At 38.4% G+C, this 22,751-nt stretch overlaps 1 protein-coding gene across 1 annotated transcript in view; it reads left to right on the top strand.

Annotated features, from left to right (window-relative positions):
* LOC140229564 (contactin-3-like) overlaps positions 1–22,326 on the top strand; it is a 48,044-nt gene extending 25,718 nt beyond the window's left edge. Inside the window, exons 15-23 of the mRNA XM_072309812.1 lie at positions 3,509–3,796; positions 5,304–5,396; positions 6,280–6,489; positions 6,899–6,969; positions 9,915–10,131; positions 11,258–11,444; positions 17,386–17,613; positions 18,419–18,516; positions 21,218–22,326. Coding sequence (XP_072165913.1) covers positions 3,509–3,796; positions 5,304–5,396; positions 6,280–6,489; positions 6,899–6,969; positions 9,915–10,131; positions 11,258–11,444; positions 17,386–17,613; positions 18,419–18,516; positions 21,218–21,732 — 1,907 coding nt within the window. The 3' untranslated portion in view covers positions 21,733–22,326. The remainder of the gene's footprint in view (positions 1–3,508; positions 3,797–5,303; positions 5,397–6,279; positions 6,490–6,898; positions 6,970–9,914; positions 10,132–11,257; positions 11,445–17,385; positions 17,614–18,418; positions 18,517–21,217) is intronic.
* Positions 22,327–22,751: the final 425 nt, after the last annotated feature.

Below are 22,751 nucleotides of genomic sequence, written 5' to 3'. Positions count from 1 at the left end.
GTTAAATTCATACTACCAGTTAAAGAAGCAATTTCATTCATCACACGTTGATGCGTACGTTTATGACCTGTGATTAGATTAAAATCATCTGCGAATGGCACACTGATATACCGTGTTCCGTTCATGTTGTAACCAAATTTATCTTCTACTGACTGAAGATAATTTAGAATAGGATTAAATACCAGCAGGAATATGATGGGGGACAGAGGATCACCTTGGAACACACCTCTGTGAAACTCAAACTTAGAGGTCGACCACTGGGGTCCCCGTACCTCCCCGTCAAGTCTAGAGTACAGGTTTTTGACATAGGTCCTGAGTTCAATAGGGAAAGAGTAGTATTCAAGAACATAATGAATGAGATCATGCTCTATTGACCCGAACGCATCCTGAAGATCGAATAATGTTATATGAAGAGTTTTGTTCTTAGCCTTTGCATGACTGAGGAGTTCATGGAGGACTTGGTTATTCTCAATACAACCGCTGATACCTCTCAAGAAAGCCTTCTGCATGGTAGGGTTGATAAGACCGTTTTGAAGAGCAAAGTTTTCGACCCTCTCCGCAAGTATTTGGTGGTGTAGCTTGCCAACACACGACGTGAGAGCTATCATCCTAAAGTTCTTGGGGTCGTCAGTCGAACCGGACTTGTGAATAAGGGACACAATGGAGCTCGACCAGTCGAGGGGAGGATCTGCGGTCCGCAGAAGTTTCGTGAACAGCGTTGCCAGATAGTGGTGCGAGCTAGGTAGCTTTCGCAATACCCCATACATTATCCCGTCATTACCTGGGGCCGACGTAGGTTTTTTCTCTTCAGAATACACTTAATATCTTTGGGTTTAATTGGACTGAGATCAAAAGATCTGGTGTCCACATCAATGTATGGGAACCATGATAATTTTGCTTTGTCGATGGGATTGCCTGTAGAGTATGCGTTCACAAAATAACGGTCCGCAGTTTCTCTTGTGAAAGACGGTTTAGTGGAGGGTTTCTCGAGGCATCCTGATGAACATTTTTTGGCAAAGTTCCAAAAATCTCTCACATACAATTTTTCTTGACGTCTGGCTTTAGACTCGTTTCTCTTATCCCTCTCAATTCTCTTCAGATGACTATGGGCCTTGACAGCTTGTCTAAAGAGTTTCCTATCTTCTTCAGTCGCATTTTTTCCGTACGCCTTTTTTCTAAGTTTATTTTTTAGCTTAGTAACATCTTGCAGTGTTTTTGATGAAAGTTTGGAGTAAAATTTGTTGTACACACTCGTCTCGTCAAAAGTACATTCGGGATGGTTTAGCAAAATCTCAGTCAAAATGTCAACAAAGTGTTTACAAGCTTCTTTCGGACTGATAGCGTCAATGGCTAGCTCATGATGAATAGGGGCTATTCGTGCTTTTAAATCGGAGTCTAATCGCTTCCATTCATCAGCATCTAAGTTCGGAATGTTGAACTTTGAGCGACAGTGACCAGATTTGACGCCAAGTGTGAGAAGGGCACTTACAATCAGGATTAAGGGAATCTGGGCCATGATGAATAGAACACTTCTTTGGATAGAAGAATGAGACTTTCCCATACACAGGGTTCCGTCGGCAGTGTTCGGCAGTATGTGAATATACAGCAAAAGGAAATGTAAGTCTTACGAGTGGGACTAGGCAAACGGATCCAATACAGTACAAAAATTTTAGAACAAAATTTATCACTTGGTATTCCTTAGATGCAATCCCCACAAAACATGAAGACACTCACGATCAGCGATAAAAGACTCTGGACCATGATGATTGATGGATCATTTCCTTTGAAATAATAGACAAACACAGGCACCTGGTTCCGTTAAAGCATGGTTCAGCATTATACGAATATAGCATGCAGTTGGTGGGACTGAGCACATGAATCCATGACAGAGCAAGCAGTGATCAGGCAAAATGTCACTGGATATCCTTTATAGATGCAGTCCCTCAGGGCATGAAACAGACTCATACGTGGTGACAGATACATACACAATATCAAACAGGTAATAATGGTGCGATAGATTGGGCGACTGCGAAGGCACAGGCAAAATTTGCAGCGGGTGTAAACCCTACAGCCAAGCAGTATCCGCCATATATATAATGATATACTCTACTGCGCATTACAAAATGACATGCATACAAGAAATTCAAACAGAATGTACACTACTTCAAGAGATGACTTTTTAACCTGGCCTTAAACTCATTAATTGTGACTGCTTGTCTTACAAACAAAGGGAGATTATTCCATAATTTTGGTGCAGCGTACAAAAATGCCCTGTCACCAAGAGTAACTTTTGATTTCCCCGATGGATATTTCAATAATGTTTGATCCCGTGAACTTCGAAGATAATAAAATGTTTAAAATGTTTGAAATGATGTTTTTAACTCTACATTTTAACTCCTGCGATCTCATTGGTCGAGAGCTATGTGTTGATCTTGTACTGGCCACATGCACGCTGAGTCACAGTGGTAAACATGTTATCGCGCACTTGTAGCAAGAGTACGCGCACTTGTAACAAAGGTTTGCGCACTAAGCAAGCGTTCGCGCACTCAGTACGAGACGCCTATTGGCTAAAATAGCTATGCATCAGTTTTTACTGGATGCATGGCTCTGAAGAAAAACCATGCATCCAGTAAAAACTGATGCATGATTTTCGGACTCTCGTCTATGGCAAGCCAATAGGAAAGGCATCCAGTAAATTTGTCATCAGGTAACACAATAGAAAAATGGGTTTTTGGCAAGAAAATTACCCATTCTATAACACAGATGACGCACATGTCTTTTCATGTGTCAGGCGGAATATAGTGTGCATGCGGTAACTATGGAATTAAGCCTAAACCCACTCAGCTTCGCCTCGGGGTTAAGCATTCCATAGTTACCGTATGCACACAATTCCAACTGACGCACTCAGACCTGTGCGTCATTTGTATATTGTAAGTTGAATAAAGCCCTGACATTTACATCCACTGATTTTCTCATCTGAAATTTGCATTAATTAAAGGCAACACAAATGTGCTGTGGATGATAATCCAAAGTAGAAAATCACTGGGTTTATTCTGAAGAAGGAAAATAGATATTTCTCATGTTGTCACTACCTCAATCATTTGTGGATTTTTCTGACAAGTTGTAATTCGCCATTAATTGTCCAGTATTATTCCCACAAAATATGTGGTATATACAGTTGTTTATCAGGCTTCTTCATTGAACACCATGACAGTTATGTAGACTGACTAATCAGTCTAGCTCTTTTTTCTTGGCATTCATGCAACTTTTATTCAAATCAGTGTATTTCTCAGTGCTTCATGCCATGAATGGGTTCCCTAATGATGAGATGACAACCTTGTGGGTTCTTTCCCTGGCAATGGGATTGCATAGAACCTTTAAAGAAGCCGTAAAAGAAGTAATAATGCCCAAATTAAAGCAGACTTCCAAAGGTGGCATGATCATTGTTTGAATATCAACAAATGATGCAATTTTCTTCCTGTGTGCTTTGCTGCCTCAATAATTTCAGCTCCTAGTCAGATGTCAGTGCCATTCATCACAGCGATTGGACCTCGCAGCGTGCAGCTCAGTCTAGCCACTCCTGCCAGTGGTGACCTGCCAATCACTGGCTTTGTTGTCCAATACCAGATGCAGGGATCAGAGGAGTATTTATTTGGAGGAGAAACAAGTGAAAACGTAGTGGAAGTGAGTGGTCTTGAACCACACACTGGCTACATGCTACGGAGTCAAGCTGTGAATGGATTGGGAATGGGTCCCTTTAGCCCCACTACCAGTCTTGTGTATACCTCAGAAGATGGTATGTATTCCAGCAAGCTGTATAATGCAGATTGAAATCCTAAATCTCACCCTCCATTATGGACAATTAATAGATCAGTGATCTGATTTTGAGGAAAATTTTCAAAACTACTGTGTTGTCATTAACAGTAAGGGAAGAACATGTGAGGAAGACTTTGTGACTTTACAACAAGTAACAGCACAAATGCCTAGATAGCTCTTTGAAGGGTTATAGAATCTAGAATTTGTATTTTAATAGCAAGTCGTAAAAAAGTAGATCCTTCTATGTTAAGCATCCTACATTTCAGTCTCCCATTTTAAAATAGCCGTCTTGTGCAGAACTTGGCGCCAGTCCAATAGTCCAGACGGGTAAAAATCACTGTTGGGCAAGTAACTTTTCAGGAATGCTGGTCTGACATGATCAGTAAAAATCAAAATATCTTTGTTGGGTCCAGTCATAAAAGAACATGTCCAATGAAGGAAGGATAGACAATCACATTGTTCGACAAGTTTTACGCAAGTGATCCTATTAGGTTTTGTCTACAATACCCTTAGCTATCATATAAGACCCATCGACATATAAATCTTACATTTTGTGCAATGCATCATGCTGAATGACAGGGAAAGGAATGTGCAAAAGCATTCCTTCACTCCCCACCAGGTCATAAACTGCATGTAAATGATGTGGGGCCCCCATCCCATAGAACAGCAGAAGGGAAGCCATATGCTTAGAAGTCTTCCCCCCCCCCCCTTTTTTCGGACGTACATTGTATAAGTTTTAGGTTCAGACCAGTGAAAATGAAAAAAAAAAACTGGGTACCTACTGGTCCAACAGGGACTCGTTGCAACAGTAGAAAAAATGGGTTATTGTGCAGTCATGGCATGCAGTTGATTAAAATGTGCAATTTCTGTGCTATTAGAGTTATTGTAGGTCTGAACAAAATGAGGTACATGTATTTTAAGCAGGGTTTGATAGTGTCATTGACAAGTGTCTTGTAACAAAAATACACCAATCATGTTTTTTGGCTTTTCAAAGATACTTACACAGATAATGTTATGCAAGGCCTCTTTAATGACATATTAGAGTAACATCTTTGTTAGTCATTCACCAAATTTTATGTTACATTATCACATGATATCTACTTTGAGAGATGCTGATAAGATATCTTTTCCTAATATTCATGATTTCTGTGTATTTTCATCACTTTATGTTAGTTTTCTTTGACATTGTCATTATGAGATCCTTAAACTTTGGCAATTTGAAATCACTCATCAGAAATCCTGTGTTTTCTGTAGATTTCTGTGTTTTTGTGTAGATATTAATTTGTTCCTAATCAATGGCTTTGATGCAGCCAGTTGTTAAGTTCTTATTGCTTTGCATCGTGGAGTTAATCGTAGAAGAAGGTAACATGCTATATTTACATTTCTTAAGTGAATCCTAAGCATTATTAGCAGCTATATATGACAGATTGACATTGATATAATCCCATAATAACTTTGCCTCTAATGTTGTAAATCATCTATGACAGCACCATCCAGCCCAAGGGAGGTGGAGGCAGTTGCATCAGGAAATCTAGTGACTGTCAGCTGGACTGTTCCTATCTCACTCAATGGAGACCCAGGTAGCATTTCCCTACTTGTCATGTTTTATGATGAAGACCATTGCAGTTCAAGTCCTTATTTTATAGCAACAACTGCTTACCTGCCAACAAGTAAAGCCGACAATTGTAGCCATGAATAACTTGTGGTCAACTGGACAGAAGTCATTACAAATTTATAGACTTGAATTTAATGTCAGTAACATCCTTGAAAGTAACCTTATGGTGTCATTCTTGAAGAGAAAAGGAGCAAGAATATAAATGAAGCAGAATGTTTACATTTTCATGCAATAATTTTGTAGGATTTTTTAAGAAGTGACAGCTATTGTAATCTTTTCTAAATTACTTCTTAGGACACCCATATGCTAATCAATTGACAGAAATATGTAATGCAAATAATTTATTATAAACATAGGCCCGAATTCTCAAAGGTGGAATAACTTTATTACACCGCTTATTCCGCCGATTTATTACGCCTCTTATGCAAATCAGGCCCTCGTGACGTAAAATGATGTGATTTATTCCCCGAAATCTATTCTCAAAGGTGGAATAAATTATTCCCTGGAATAACTATTCCACGGAATAGTTATTTCAGCTTTTAGAATTCAGGCCATAGTGTAATATTACAAGTAACATCTTGCCTGTCTTCTTTTCTTTCATACTGTCCATTAATGCATCATCATTCATTGCTCTGTGCGGTTTGAGATGAAAAGTATACTTAATGAGGTAAAAGTGATTCATTATCTTAATGCTGTAAAATGTGAATTAACATACATGAACTGTACATATACAAATTACTGTGTATTTGTGAGCTCATGTTATGTTTCAGAGTGTATATTAGCTTTGTCTTCACTGTACTCAAACTGTCAGTGTCTGTGCCCTTGTTCCTCTCTCTCCCTTCACATAGATAACATCATTTATGAAGTTTTCTTCTACCCTCTTGATGCTCCGTCTGAAACTGGGACTGTAGTAGTATCTCATAGTACTGGACAGCTCAGCGCCATTCTTACAGACCTGCAATATACTTCTGACTATGAGGTCAAAGTTCGTGCTGGAAATAGGCAATTGCAAGACTTCAGCTCCTACAGTACAATCCTTGTCAGGACTGGAACTCAAGGTAGTCCATCCACTTTCTGCTTCTGAGTTGGTTTGTTGGGCAGATTTATGCAAATAGTTATATGCATCCATATGTGTATGATGTATATTTGCAGTTCCTTCCATTAGTTCTGTTCTTGAAACTTGAGTGAATTCAATTTCATATCTCTCAGCTGGTATGAAATCCACAGAATAAAATATGTTGATTTCCTTGTGTGTACATGCACGTCAAAACATTGACCTTCTTCTTCTCACAGTTGCTGCAGGATTACCCTTATATATATTACATAATTATGTTATGTATGAGGAGTAAAATACATATCATAACATGTCACTAGTTCAAATTCAAACATTGTTTGTATATTAGAGATAAAGGTCTGTATTCTTTGATGACTATTTCCCTACTCTGTGTCCTTCACTCCTCCCTACAGCTCCCCAGCAAGCAGTGCAGGAGTTCCATGCAGTAGCTAATAGTTCTTCATCTCTCTGGTTGACATGGAAGGTATAAGCGTTTTCAGATACAGTATTCAATCCAATATTTCTGTACAAACAGATGAATCTGATCTGACTGAAGGAGCACATACAAACAAGTATTTGAATGTGAATTTAGTCAGCTATATGTAGTTATGCTAATATCTTGAATTATCTTCATATACCGGTACCCATCTTCTGAGGATAGATTTTGTCATCCCACAAATATGTACTATGCAAATCTGTCAAATCATCACTTGACCTACATATAAATGTATCCTGTTTCAATATTAATTCTGAATGAAAGAGCCTATTTCTTCAATCTTCCTTATGATCTTCTTAATCTCAAAATGTTGAGCATGTGACAACTTATTAATCAATCCATGTTTTTGTATATTTCTTCTTTTCTGGTTGTCCATCCAAAATAATGTCAACTCATCTGGAAGGTGGCCATTCAAAGTGCCCATATGGCCATCAAATGTATAGCAATGTCATATTCTGACTTACATCAGCTCTTACAAGGCACTCATGAAGTGAGCGTGACATGAGGCCTAGTAAAAAAAGAGAGCAGTTTTTTTGTCCAGATTTTTGGAGAGCGGTGATGTTGGAGTTCCTTACTACAGTACTCTCCTCTTAATCAGGTACCTCTTTAATCAGGTACTCCACTCAGTTGACTTACAAGCTGAAAAACCGGTTCCAATATATTTACTGGATAATTGGGTAGGCATTCCTTTTAAACGGGTAGGAATTTTCCATATTAAGCTGATCTTTTTCCATAGTTTCCTGCAGAAAGCCTGTAAAATTTGAGTACACATGAATTATGAAAAAACTGTAAGGTGCTGAAAGTCGATAGAGAGCTTGCATTGACGTTTTAACATGTTAGATGTGCAGTGTACGACCGATCTCACCAGTGCAAGTAGACACATTTATGCATGCAGTATACGAACCCTTGCACCACACACATTACCAGCACACACACACACACAGTAACACACTTGTCACTATACATATACCTTCATGTCTAGCTAGCTATCGAGAAAAACGAAGAATAAACTAATTCCATTGAGACTTTAACCTTTCCTCAGAACTTTAATTGGAAACACATGGGGACACAGCAGATTTCATTGCAGCATTTGGCCGCAAATGTATAATAGGAATGTAGCTTCACATGACACATGTTTAGAAGCGTACATGTATATTGTTGAAGACATGGAGCAGCATGCATATTGTTTGCAAAATATGCAGTTGACACTAAAGGCTGCTGTGTGACTGTAGATGAGCTGTGCTGTGTGTCTGATGCACTGTGTGATGAGTATATGTGGTATCTGCATTGTGAATGAATTAATATGTGACCCGCTACAACAAAATAGTCCTAAAGTCGCGCACAGTTGAAGCCGTGAAAATCGAGTTTGAAGTCAGAGCATCAAAATTGGTCAAAACTTACGATTTTCTGAATTTGACATATTATTAGAGTATGACATGTCTTCTATCATCTGTCAAAATTTTGAAGCAAAATGATGAAAGGAAAGACCAAAAAATAGCGTTTTTCTGGGCCATGTTTTTTGGCGTTTCAAGGAAGCAGAAACTGGTTCAAACATTTGGATTGAGCGCCACAGATAGGCTCCGCCCCTAACAACGACCAGAGTGATCTCATTGGTCAGTTTGCTGCTTACCGCTAACCGAAGCGTGAAGCTCGCACACTGCCCGGTCGACTGGTGTGTGCTGGCGGGGTGTGCTTTGCCCAGCCGCTTCTCCTGGCATCCTGGTCACTGATTGGTCGGTGAGGAGACCGCCGACGCTGTGTTTGAATGAGCATTTCGGGGGTTGCTAGGGCTTACCTTCTATTGTCCGGAGGTGAATACTAACTTGCGTGTCCCTTGATCGTGATTGCGTCGCAAGGAAAACTTTTAGGGCGCTTTTCTCGAAACAGTGATTTCCCAGACATCTCGACATGCTCTCTTTTAAACATCGATATCTCCGCAGCCGATTATTTTTATAAGATGTGTTATATATCAATTTAAAGCAGAAAGATGAGGGAATTGTGTCATGCAATTTTTAAATAATCGACCTCGCCCGACTTCAGGATCATTTTGTTGTAGCGGGTCACATATGCTTTCTGGTAATCAGGTGACATTCCACTTACTAGTAATTGGGTAAGAATTGCTCTGCCAGACACTACCTGATTAAGCAGAGAAAGCAGAGAGTACCATATTTGATACCTTACTGTTTTTCTGATCTGAGGCTGCTGCATACTGTACATTGGCAATTGCAAGCTAGCACCAGACGCTAGTGTACTGTAAAATTGGATATTTATGCGTGACTAATTTTTCGCACTTGGCTGGGTGAGAAGGGTTTTCGAGTGTTTTTCATTCCGCGGAATCAAGACAGCACGCACAGGAACTCATGGCATGCAAAAATATTCATGTGCTTATATTTTCGCGCTAGTTTCTGGTTGCGCGAAAATTTCAACACCACAAAAATTTCCACTTTTGCAGAAGTATGGTACTGCCTTGTATAATGATGCTTTTTTTAGACGTGCACAGACTAACCCTGAAAATTTCACAAACTAGAATACTTGTATCTGAGTCTACATTTACAAAGTCAGGTAAGCTTTGAATATTTGCCATTAATTTTGGCACTTTACACATTTAAATGTATTGCAGAATGACTTCATAGCACTGACTGTGTATGTATATATCATATCTGTGTACTGATGGCTGCGCTACAAGTATGCCATGACCAACTGCAATGAGTTTACAGATATCCCCACAGTGCTACCCAGTGTACATGGCAGAGAATGAGCCAGGGCTCATTTCACACTTTGATGTGGGTCTTCTTTCAGCTCCTTTTCATTTTTTTTTTTACTCCAACTATGTAGTAGAGGCATATGTCTTGCAAATTGATCACAGTTCTGATGAGCCCAAGACCTCTCAGTTCTCTTGTTTCTTTTTCCTTTTTGGATTCATTATTTTGCAGCCAACAGAAGACCCTACCTTTGAAGCCTACTTGATCTTCTTTCGTGAGCTAAATTCCTCTGACATGACACCAGACGTGGTCCTGACAGCCCAGGCAGCAGCATCCTATCTCATTGTGGGTCTGGAGGCAGCAATGCCGTATGTAGTCCGTATGGCCTACCAGAATGCAGGTGGTCTTAGTCCCTTCACTCCAGAGGTCATTGTTTCCACTCAGGCAGGTGAGGCTCTTGTCAGCTTTCTCGGGTCGAAAGGGAGAGACATCATTGCAGTTTGAAATTGCTTTCTACCTTTGCTCCAATGAAGTCCCCAGATGGAATTTTGAAAGTAGACCTGAATTATAACAGATTCTCAGCTAAATAAGTGAATCAAGGGAGCACGAGCATGCAGCAATGCAGCTTATGAGAAGAGGAAGCTTTAGAGTTTAAGGTCCATTTCAGTACAGTAAATCAATCTCCTGTTACAAGTGGGACAAAAAGGGGATTTAATACTCCACGACAGGTGCTGTACAGGAAATATCAGACTAACATAAAACTTGGTTCACCCTCCAGCAACGTTCTATTTATTTGTATGTGAAAGTATTATGGCTACTTGTAAACAGCTTTTTATAATTTTTCAATGTTATAGATCCATACATACATTTCCACAGTCCTCATGGGCTGAACACAGAAAAAGCCAACTTGAGACAAAAAAAAAAATGCTCTGCAGACTTAGAAACACAAGTTACACTTGAACTGAATAAGTAGTTATGATTGACTTTACCCTTCTAAAATTGTAATAGATATTGAAAAGTGAAGTTCTCTCAGAAAGGTTCCATGACACTTGCTCCTGTGACAATTGCTTCCATGAAATATCTGCATGCAGTTAAAGCCAGATGTAAATTCTACTCATAGATATGACAATAACAGTCACCCTAATTCTCACATCAAACTAAACCTAAAACCCTATCACAACCCCTAACCCTAATTCCTTTGAGAAAATAAGACCAGAGCAGTTGTCGCAGTAGCAAACGTTGTATCACCGTCAGACGTACTACATATGATCTCCAAATCATCCAAGCTGACCAAAAATTCGTAATTTCAGACCCAATAGAAAACCAACCTATGCAACTTGATGCAGGGTGGCATATGCCATGACCAAGAGTTGAGCAAAGAATGATGTTTTCTGTAATTCCTTTCAAATCATGTTGAATTCAGTCCTGTTCAACGTGGCTAGATTTTTATGACAACAATTATGGCCGTTAGGAGAAATACAACATTATGAACTACTGATGTATGTAAAGGAAGTCTCCATTGTTTGTCAGTATGATACACTAAACCTTTTTTTTTCCTTGAAATTACTATGAAGAGCCTGCAGCAGGGGGAAATCAAGCAAGGAGAGTCAATGGTGGGATAGTGGCTGCCATTGTCATTGCCATTCTAGCAATCATCCTTATTATTGCCCTTGTTGCTGTCGGCTGCCATTGGAAACGAAAGAATGAGGAATGGTCAGGCCAGAGTCACTTCAATGTAGACTCGCTGTGGATCAATAGACGGTAAGTGTCTGTCGGATGGGAAGTCCTTCTTTATAAATGAGAGAGATATGTGAGGGTGGTGTAGAATGCTCTTCAATGCAAAACTTTTGCACAATATTGACTTTCTCAATAGCTTAAGATTATTGAATTGATGGACAATGCATCACGTAATTCATTCTATACACCATGTACATCCAATCCACTTTTGTGAACTAGGCTGTCAGTCACGTTTGAGCTGTTCCATCCCTGTTAGAAGTTTTGTATTTTTATGCCTCCGCCACGAAGTGGTGCATTATGTTTTCGGGTTGTCCGTCCGTACGTACGTCCGTCCGCATTCGTTTGCGCGATAACTTGAGTAATATTGACTGGAATTTTACCAAACTTTGTCCAAGTATAAAGTATGATGGGGCAATTACTTGATTAGATTTTTGGTGAAATCGGCCAAAGGTCAAGGTCAAATCATGAAGTTGTATCTGTGTACGCGATAACTCAAGACTGGATCAAGCAAATTTCACCAAACTTTGTCCGATGATGATGATGTATCATGGGACAATCACTTGATTAGTTTTTGAGTGAAATTGGACAGAGGTCAAAGGTCAAAGATCAAGGTCAAATCCTAAAATTTATCTGTTTACGTGATAACTCAAAACTGGATGAAGCAGCTTTCACCAAACTTGGTCCAAGGATGATGTATGATGAGGCAATTAGTTGAGTATATTTTAGTGACATTGGCAAGAGGTCAAAGGTCAAAAGGTCAAGGTCAAATGCTAAAAATGTTTCTATTTCCCCCATATCCGTGCAATGCCCGAAGGTATTTTCTTGAAACTTAGTGTAGACATGTACTACTGTATAGAGATTCTCCAGAGAGAGTTTCATATCATAAGGTCAAAGGTCAAAAGGTCAAAGGTTAGGTGAAAATGTTACAATTTCACTTTTCTCACAAATGGTTCAATGTATCTTCAGGGAAATTGGTATATACGCAAGTACTGACTGGCAGGGATTATGTAGGGAATGTAGGGGTCATGGGTCAATAGTCAGGGGGTCAAAGGTCACTGTCAACTCCTCAAAATTTTACTATTTCCCTCATATACTAGTATATGCAATGCTTGCATTATTAGTTTTAAAACTTGATATATACATGTATTACCTAATGGAGATTCTCTGGGAAATTTATAGCCAGAAGGTCAAAGGTTAAGGGTCAAAGGCCAGGTTTAAATGCAAAACAAAAAAAAAAAAAAATCTATTTTATACTGTGATTACACTCTTTCTTCATATCTTGAAAATTACTAAATGCATAAACTTATAATAGGGTCGATCAGAATTCAAGTAAAAATCCTCAATTCCCCAAATACATGTACCTGCACTCTTAGACAATACAATCAAACCTAGTTCAAGGAAAGTGAACATTCAAGATATTTCAGACAAACCTGTCATTTCAGTATTTTGCCAGTTATGTGAAACTGTCATCACACATTGTGAAGACATTGTACCATACACCTATTGGGAGAATCATGCATTATGGCGGAGGCATCAGTCGCCATAGCGGAATTTCTAGTTTAAAGGGTGTGTACAGTTCTGGTTGAGGTGGGGATTAAGCTTTTAACGTTTTGCGAGATATTCAGAAACCATTCTATGAGATATCAAAGAGCATGCAATTCTAAGGGGTATCAAAAGTTTATTTGATGAAAATCGGTTTTGAAATGGCTGAGATATCAAAAAACAAGGTGAAACAAAGAGATCCTTATAAAAGACGTGGCCTGTCGCCTTTCATTATTGTCACTTTTTTAGATATCTCAGCCATTTGAAAACCAATTTTCATTGAATAAACGTTGAATCCTTCTTAAAATTACATGCTCTTTCATATTTCATGAGAGGTTTCTCATTATCTCACTTAGGAATGTTCAAAACATGAATCCCCAACTCAACCAGTACCACGGTACTGTACAGTCCCTTTAAATTGCTGTTAAAAGTGATGTCTGAAAGATAGTACATACAAGTAAATGAACAGAGTGCAAGGTATTTTGTGATGTGAAGGCCCGTGTATTGAACTTAATTTGATAAATCAAATTTCTAAATCCCTTTAACCGTGACAGTCATTGCATCAGGACAAAGGTCTTACTCCCAAGTCATCCCAATAGTTAATTTAAGTTGAATATATTAGATGAAAACCAAGATATTAAGTTTTAACAAACATAAAACATGAAATATAAACATTAAAAGTGAACCTGTAAAAGATATTGTAAGTGATATAAAAGTTTGATGCTTGTAAATATGATACATGATTTATCATGCATAAACACAAGCATATGTCAAAATCTGTAGGTTTGTTTGTAGTAAGACCCAACAAAGTTGTAACAATTTGCTGTCATTAACCCCTAAAGGGGAAATCCAGTCCAAATATAAGTTAGACTGATAAAAAAGAGTAAAATCTTATGAGTTCAATGGTAAAGATTTGACTGAAATTGGATGAAATATAAGAAAGTTATAACATTTTGAAGTTTTGCTTATTTCTGCAAAACAGTTTTTGTACAGCGGATATGAATATGCAAATGAGTGAGCTAACCATGTCATACCCTCACGATTTTCCATTGATCGTGTACATAAAAATGACGAAAATTCAATTTTTTTGTCATTGAAGTCTGAAACATGATGTTATTCTTGGTTGAATAACTTTAGAATAGTGATCAGTTAGATATACCAGGATTTGAGCCTTGAGCATAATTGCGTTTGAATGAAAAACTGGAAAAAAAAATTTATGTACAAACAATATGGCAAGCTGTGAGGGAATGACATGCTCACTTTGCCATTTGCATATAAATATTGACTGTTCAAGAACTCTTTCCCCAAAAAATAGCAAAACTTCAAAATTTCATAACTTCCTTATTTTTGATCCGATTTTGATCAAAATTATACCGTTGAACTCATAATATTTTACTCTTTTTAGCTCACCTGAGCCAAAGGCTCAAGTTAGCTATTGCGATCGTCCTTTGTCCGTCGTGCGTCGTGCGTAAACTTTTTACATTTTCATCTTCTTCTTGAAAACCCCAAGACCGATTTTCATCAAACTTGGCAGGTAGCATCCCTAGGGGGTTAGGAACTCAATTTGTTAAAATGGGCACCATGCCCCACCCAGGGGACCCCCAGGGGATCCCAAACCCCCCAAAATTAAGGAATCTGTAAAAATCTTCTTCTCTCGAACCAGAAGTGATAGAGCTAAGTTAATACTATGAGTTAGTACATTGATGACTGTAGTTTCAAGTTTGTTCATGGCAGAATCAGGGGTGCCCCCCTTGGGACCCGGGGGAGGGGGGTGGGGAGGGGTCCTAATTGGGCCTAAATTGTACATTTTCATCTCCTTCTTGAGAACCCCTTGACCCATTTTCACCAAACTTGGCAGGTAGCATCCCTAGGTGGTTAGGATCTCAATTTGTTAAAATGGGCACCATGCCCCCCTCAGGGGGGCCCAAACCCCCCAAAATGAAGGAATCTTTAAAAATCTTCTCTAGAATAAGAAGTTATAGAGCTAAGATAATACTACGAGTGAGTACATTAATGACTGTAGTTTCAAGTTTGTTCATAGCAGATCCAGGGGTGCCCCTCTTGGGGCGGGGGGGGGGGGGGGGGGGGGGTCCAAAAGGGGGCCTGAATTGTACATTTTCATCTTCTTCCTGAAAACCTCATGATGGATTTTCGTCAAACTTGGCAGGTAGGATCCCTAGGGGATCAGGATCTCAATTTATCAAAATGGGCACCATGCCACACCCAGAGGGCCCCAGGGAGCCCCAATCCCCCCAAATTAAGGAATCTTAAAAAATTTGGGCCCTTATTGTACATTTTCATCTTCTACTTGAAATGCCTCGTCAAATTTTAGTAGAGCTGTGAATAATTTAGATTAGTGACTGCGTGAAAGGTGAACTTGCGATACTCAGGTGAGCGCTAGACCCGCGGGTCTCTTGTTTATCAGACTAACTTATATTTGGACTGGATTTCCCCTTTGATATACCATGTTCATGTTTACTCTCCTCCAATCAAGTGCAATATATATGTTTACTACCACATGATCTAGTGCAATATTCATATTTCATCATTTACAGACAATGCGTAGACCTATTAGTCTTTGCGGATTGCACTACACCCATTTACTGATTGATAACATGTTAAGGAAAAGCCCAACTTGCCAGTTTTGCTTGTTTGCCTGAAGAAATCTTTACCTTTAGTCAACTGCTAAGATCCGTATTTGGATCCATGCTTTTTCCAATCTATATTCATGTTATTAATTCATCTTCTCTGCTTATCTTTACAGATGATACAAACATGTTTTATTCCCTTTAAAATGGTAGAACTGTCTTCACTACATAAAATTCAGAAATATTTAGGTTATAATTCTTCTTATATCAATTACTGCAGTTGGGTTTATACATAGCCAACTGCAGACAAGAGAAGTACTGAATTCTATAGGCATTACTATTGAGTCGAATTTGTCATGAAATGATATTCACTCCCATCACTCAAAAAAGGGCCCCAAATTTAACATATTTATGTACACAAGCACATAAATACCAAAGACATAATTATTCATTATTACATACACACGACTCACCTACACACAGTCTTTAGATTTTTTGCACTATGCACCGCAGCACTTTTTTTTTCTCCTTATTTTTTTTTTTCTCCATTCAGGGACTCAAGTATTTCTTTAATTTGTTGTTCTGTATGACAGCTATTCCTGAGGCCATTATCCTCATCAAGTTCTTGCATTTGATGATAGTCGACTACATAATTTCTGTTAGATCTAAAGTTGCTTAATTTGTCTTTTCAGTGGCAAGGTACATGTAATATGTGGCAACATTTTTGCATGTGGTGAGAAATGTGCAGTCCAACAGTGATTTGCGAAATTCACGAAAAATTAAGCCCACGTGAAAATAGCAGATTATACAGTACCTGTTTCAACTGTTATATCCAAGCAGTATTCCCTAACTTTGTTCAGTTTACTCCGTGATGCATTTGTGTTTTAACAGAGATGCAGAAATAGAATCAATCAATATATCAGTCAGTACTTATTGTAGCTCTCCATATAGATAAACATGTACCTTTTTGCACATGAAAGTTTAATGATGTGCTGTATACGTGATATTGTTTAATTGTCTCGGTATATAAGACAGCTAATTTCCTTCCTTTCAGGTCTTGTCATCTCTCTCTGATTTCTGGTCGATACTTTTCATGTGGTGACGTGGGTACTGAGCTTTGTCTTTTACTTTCCATTTCTTTTGTTTTGAATCCTTCTTTCCATGCATGGCTAATCAATTACAAAATGTTGCTTTGCTACCCATCTTGTTTACGATTCCGTTTAAGATCTCTCCTAACTTCTTCACAAACATCAAACCATTTTCCTGTTGAACTCTAAAATATTATATCACAATATGTGTAAATTTGAATATGAACTCGTCTGTACCTGTTCCATTGCATTCTGTACTTAAATACCATTTTTTTCCATGTTATTCATCTCACACACATACATGCTAACCCTTCTTTCTCATATGTAACATATTTCACCTACACTTGTCAAAGTGTGTTTACTCCTATGGTGTCATTATGTTGGCTGTGGCAAATGCTTGACTTTGTATTTTTTTTTTTCTATGTTAACTATTTTTCAATCAATTTTGTTGAGGCACAAATACCTCTTACATGTTGAATCATTTACAAATTTGCTAACACGCCCTTTATCTGCCATCATCTTAATCTGCTGTAAAACTAATCTTGAATGCTTTTTGCTCATACTTTGTTCTGAAAAAAAAATAAAAATATTGTGCATGTAAAACGTGTTAATGTTATGATATGGCATCCACCTACATCACATGATAATTTCCCCCCTCTTGCAAATGTGCATGGAAACCCATTACCATACTAATGTCAGATTTTCGTATGGTGATTCCATTTCTGTGGACTCCACCGTGGATGACAGTGGGGGCTCTCAGAAGGGTGTGTATGATCTATCCATCGTGAATGACAACTTTGCTCCAGACGAAACTGGGCTGTCATCAGATTCAGCGTATGATCTTGGTGGGCGGGACGGAGTGGGAGAAGAAAGAACAGGTTCAACAGAAGTGTCTCCAAGATCAGAGACATCAGATGGGGACAAGAAGAAGAAGAGGAGAAAGTGGCGGGGGCTGTCCGATGTTATCTACAAAAAGTGAGTATGTGTTCATAACAATGTTAACATCAAAGTTGGATCTAAGAATTCTGTAAAGGGGAGGGGCCTTTCCAAATTTAAGGGGGGGTGCATGTGTCCCCCCCCCCCCCATTTTTTTTATAAAGAGGGGAACAGACTCGGTGCACACACCCCCCCCCCCCCCTGGATCCGCCACTGATCATGGCTATCCACATTCAGCTCAGCTGATTCAAGGGCTCATGGTAGCATTCATGTAGTCTCTTGTCTATTGTGCATCATGCCTATCTATCATCCGTAGCCTTGCAGCATGTTTCTCTCTTTCATGAAAACCCATGGTCAGGGTGCAACCAAACTTGATGGAGGTCACTTTTCAATGTAGAAAACTGCACCAGTGCAATAAAGCATCTTTACTCAGTATATATTTCTCCAGAGTGTGTACTCTCTCTCCCTTATTTAGATACAGTGTAGGTCAGGAAAGACCATTTGTATTGAGTAACCTGTTATACATGGTTTGAAAGCTTAGAATATCCTCTTTCAAAATCTACCCTTAACTAAAAATCTATATGTGGCAAATTTTTGGGGGGGTTTATAATGCAGGGTCAAGTATATTAACTCAGAGTAAAATCAGTGTTGGCTTCAGCATATTTCTTCATCAGTTCAGATTAGACATGTTAACTTGTTTTCCAGTACCTAGTCTGGATTTTGATTGTTTTCTCATTGTTCTGTCAGTCCTGAGAATCTACGTGTTGTTAGCAAGGTGGTTACTTGTTTGCCTGTACCTAGTTCCGATTTAATTTTTTTTTTCTCTCTCTCATTGTTCTGCCAGTCCTGATAATCCAGGTGTTGTGCTGGTTAGTAAGGCTATGATAGGAGATACCTACCCACCCCCTGTTGCTGTGAATAATGATGAAGTGCTTTCGGAGGGTAAGTTGTCTTCTGCCATTTGTTCAGTGTGTATATTCTGTTTAATTTGATAGAGTGTAGGAAAGTTCAGCACTGAATGAGCTTATTTTTTTGCGAAGTATTCTCTTGAAAAATATTGTACCATATTTCAACAGCAGTAGTGCCATACAGCATGTGAACACCTGCTGATAGATACCAAAGAGTCTAAAGCAGGGAAAGTGTAAGTGTAATAGAACAACTGATCTCTGATTAATCATGTCTTTGCATATCATGTTATGGCCTTGTTGGGGAAAATTTATTAAAGAGAGTAAATTATTGTGAAAAAACAAAAACAAAAACATTTTAAACAAGCCAAGGAAAGGGAATGCAACTGTGAAAGTCTTTATAGTTTGATCATCAGTAAAGTCATCAAACAGAGTGTCTTTGACTTCACTGATCTGTTCTAGTATTTCAGTGTGTTCCTGCCAAATTTTTACAGCAGTAACATTCACTGAAATAGACTAATATGTGACTGCCCAGCTCCAGTCCACAAAAAGTAGGCCAACATGAATTTCCACTTTTTTACATAGTTTAAAAGAGTAAGCTTTAAGTGATTGAAATAAGAGAGAGTAAGAAAGTGCAGTTTCATAGAAAAGGAAGAAAAAGGATTTAAAGAGAAGGCTTGCTGTGCAAAATTATCAATGGAAATTTATCAATGGAAATGTTCCATTTCCAGGTGAAAGCAGCATCTGTTCAAAAAATATGATCCATAAAAACTGTTAACCTGTTCTTTCTTCATTTCTCTGAGAACCTTCAAATGCTTCCAAAAGCAGATCATTTTGCCTGTCAACAAAGAATGAATGGGTTGGTAATCTGCCTGTGCAAAAACAGTCATGCAGTACATGTATCCATTTTCTGTGGTCAACTGCATGTGCCATCGAACAATGCAAAATATTGATTGGACGTGAGATATGGATAGAGCCTGCACTGGGCTGTCAAACTCTTTTGTTATACATTATATGGGCACCCAAATGAGGTCAGTGGAAGCAAAATCTAGTGAGCTCAGCCTTGAGTGTTATATACATCTTCAAACAAGTTTAATATCAAAGCAAGCGCACTAATTTGTTGGAAAAGGTACAGTAAATTAGACAAAAATACATGCAGTTTTAATACAGGAAAAGAACAGATATTGATAGAAGAAACTCTTAACCTTTCTCTCAAAGTCATTTTTCTGGTCAGCATAACACCAACAAGAATTTTTGCCACTAATGCAGACACTTTTGTCTATATTTAGGGAACCTGGTATACCAGGTGCCTGTATATGAGTTGATGCTGCAGGAACGGGTTAATATCGATTTTGGTTTTGTGTCAGGCCACAAAATTTTGGCACTGGATAGAGAAAGAATTACTCTCTCGGTAATTACAGACAAACTTTACAAATTTTAGTTGGTCAACCCAATTGACATATTTCGGTCCATAGCAGATAATCCTAATCTGCGATTTAATGTGGGCTTTGAGCTTGGTTCCCATTAAAATGAAATCCGTACGAATGTTTCTTTCTTATATGTATTAGTTTTACCAAGTCAAAGTAAAATTTTTTTCAGGGGTTAGATACTGTAAAACATGATATATTGGTGGCACTAAATTTTCACGAATTGGATCCGACAGCCTTTTTCGTGGCATGAAATTTTCACGAATTACCGCTGGTGTTCAATGCATATAGTGTAGACAAGAAATTTTGCGTGCATTTTAATTTCGCAAATCTTGCCTCTCGCGAAATTCGTGAAATTAAAATGCGCACGAACATTCCTCGTTTTACAGTATTTTTGATGACCAAATTAATTTCCTTCCATGTAATCCTAATAATAATGTGCTGATTATCAGGCAGAAACTTAACAGTTTATTACTTCATCTAATGTACGGCAGTGGATGGGACTTATTACACTTTGACACATAGGGTGAAAAAGCACTTTGGTACTTTGCTGTTAAAGGGACTGTACAGTACTGGTTGAGTTGAGGATTCAGGTTTATGACATTCCTAAGTGAGATAATGAGAAACTTCTTATGAAATATGAAAGAGCATGTAATTTTAAGAAGGATTCAACGTTTATTTGATGAAAATTTGGTTTTCCAATGGCCGACATATCAAAAAAAGCAATAATAGTAAAAGGCGACAGGCCACGCATTTTATTAGGATCTCTTTGTTTCACCTTGTTTGGGGATATCTCAGTCATTTCAAAACTGATTTTCATCAAATAAACTTTTGATTCCCTCTTAGAATTGTATGCTCTTTGACATGTCATAAAATGGTTTCTGAATATCTCGCAAAACATTGAAAGCTAAATCCTCACCGAGTCACCTCAACCAGAACTGTACAGTCCCTTTAAAGATGCCCTCATGCCAAGAGGGTAAAATAAAAACACAAATGTAAATTCTTGGAACCTCTTGAGGGGTAGGTTAACCTAAACTTTCAGCTTAAAATACTGAGAGCTGTATTCAGATTTCTGTTTTGATTGCTGTCTACCATTGGAAGAGTGAATGCCTTTTTATAGGGCATATATTTTTGTAGTGGAAGAAAGTTACATTCGTTATTACAATTACACTTCAGTTATATCAGATGTTTATTTGAGTTCATTGCATTGAGTGATAATGGGTAGGAAAATAGCTGTCATTCTTTTCATGTGAGATTTTTCCAGTCAGTAATTTTACCTGAATGAAGTGTATCCCTCAAATTCTTTTGAAGATGAAGCAGATGTCAGCATACCCAGTCCTCTCAGTATTCCTATGGACTCAGCAACAGACAACCCTGACATCTCATATGGCGTCCCTGCAGCTAAGGAAAACCTGTATGTAGAGATCGGTGAATCGTCCACTGCAACAACTAATGCAGAGCGCCCTCAAAGCACAGAGGCAGACTTAAGTGGGCCAACGGGTGAGTTCCTGGTATTTCCCAATGCCGATGATAGCATCAAGCTGTCTGAAGAGCTTCATGTGGACCCAAGGTTGATGCGTAAGATGGAGCGCAAGGCAGAGAGAGACCAAGAAAAGAAAGCCAGGAAGAAAGCTAGACAGGAGGAAAAAGAGAAAGAGAAGGAAAGAGAGAGAGAAGAGAAGAAGAGGGAGAGAATGTTTGGGAGCAATATGCCAGGAAGGCTTAGTAAGCTCTTCAAGAGTGGCAAGGCAGATGAGATTCCATATCCTCAATCAAACTTTGCCTTCAGCACGGATCGCCAAGTGGAAAATGCCGGCATGTTCTAGCACATCAGAGTGATGTGAATTGTCAATGGAATGAATGTAGGGATGGTGAACCATCCAGTCAAAACATATGTACCTACTTATAAGTCATCTAATCTTCACTGATTCTTCCACAAGTTTTGAGTACCAGGTATGTACTTTTACATGACTCCATCTTTGCTTTGTGGTCTTGCAGTTTTGTAATTATCACATATTCATTATAGCGTAACCTCATAAAGGGAAATGGAGTATTTTAAAGAGTTTAAAGCCACCTGACAAAGATCAATATATGGACAGTGTCAGTTGTAGAGGTTCAACATGGATATTTTCATACTTTGTAGCAGTTAATGTTCATGTTCTTGATGTCCAGATTTCTGCACATTATCTAAATTCTTTGCCTTAGAAAATTCCTTTCCTCCTTAATAGACTTTTAACCTACCTGTGTACTCAGCCAAATTTCCAAACCCACTTTACAAGAAAACATCAAACACCTACAAGTTGACTCAATTTCTGAGCAGCACTGTCAAATGAAAATTCCAGACGATTTTCATAATTTTATATCATGTAATGAAAAAATCAATAGTTCCATGTATGAATTTATGGAATTTATTGTAGTTCTTGAACAGATTAACTAATCTGAAAAAAAAAACAAAAAAACAAAAACAAACAAAAAACAAATTACTATGAACAAGGATGATGACATGGGACCCTCACATATTCCGGTAATGTAGCAGTGTAATCCCATTACAATACCACTTGCGCAAGTTCATTTGTGTGGAATTCACGCATGCTCTCTTCTGTTGTTATACTCCATTATCACCCAATCATGCATTTGTCTGTAAAGCTACTACACGGTTTGTATGTCATTATCTATCCTTCTTTACTGTGATTTGTGTTGTGATCTGTGTTGTGACTTTTGAAAACATTCTTATTCCTTATCCCAATCACTATAAATTCTGTAACCATAAAGGTGTCAAAGAAGAAGTGGAATCTCTTCGCAATTTGTGTATATTTATGCATACCGGTAGGTTCTATAGCATGAC

Source organism: Diadema setosum, chromosome 6, assembly GCF_964275005.1.
Source record: "Diadema setosum chromosome 6, eeDiaSeto1, whole genome shotgun sequence".
Classification (NCBI taxonomy): domain Eukaryota; kingdom Metazoa; phylum Echinodermata; class Echinoidea; order Diadematoida; family Diadematidae; genus Diadema; species Diadema setosum.
The sequence above is the reverse complement of the archived record's forward strand: the minus strand, read 5'-3'. Positions and strand labels throughout refer to the sequence as shown.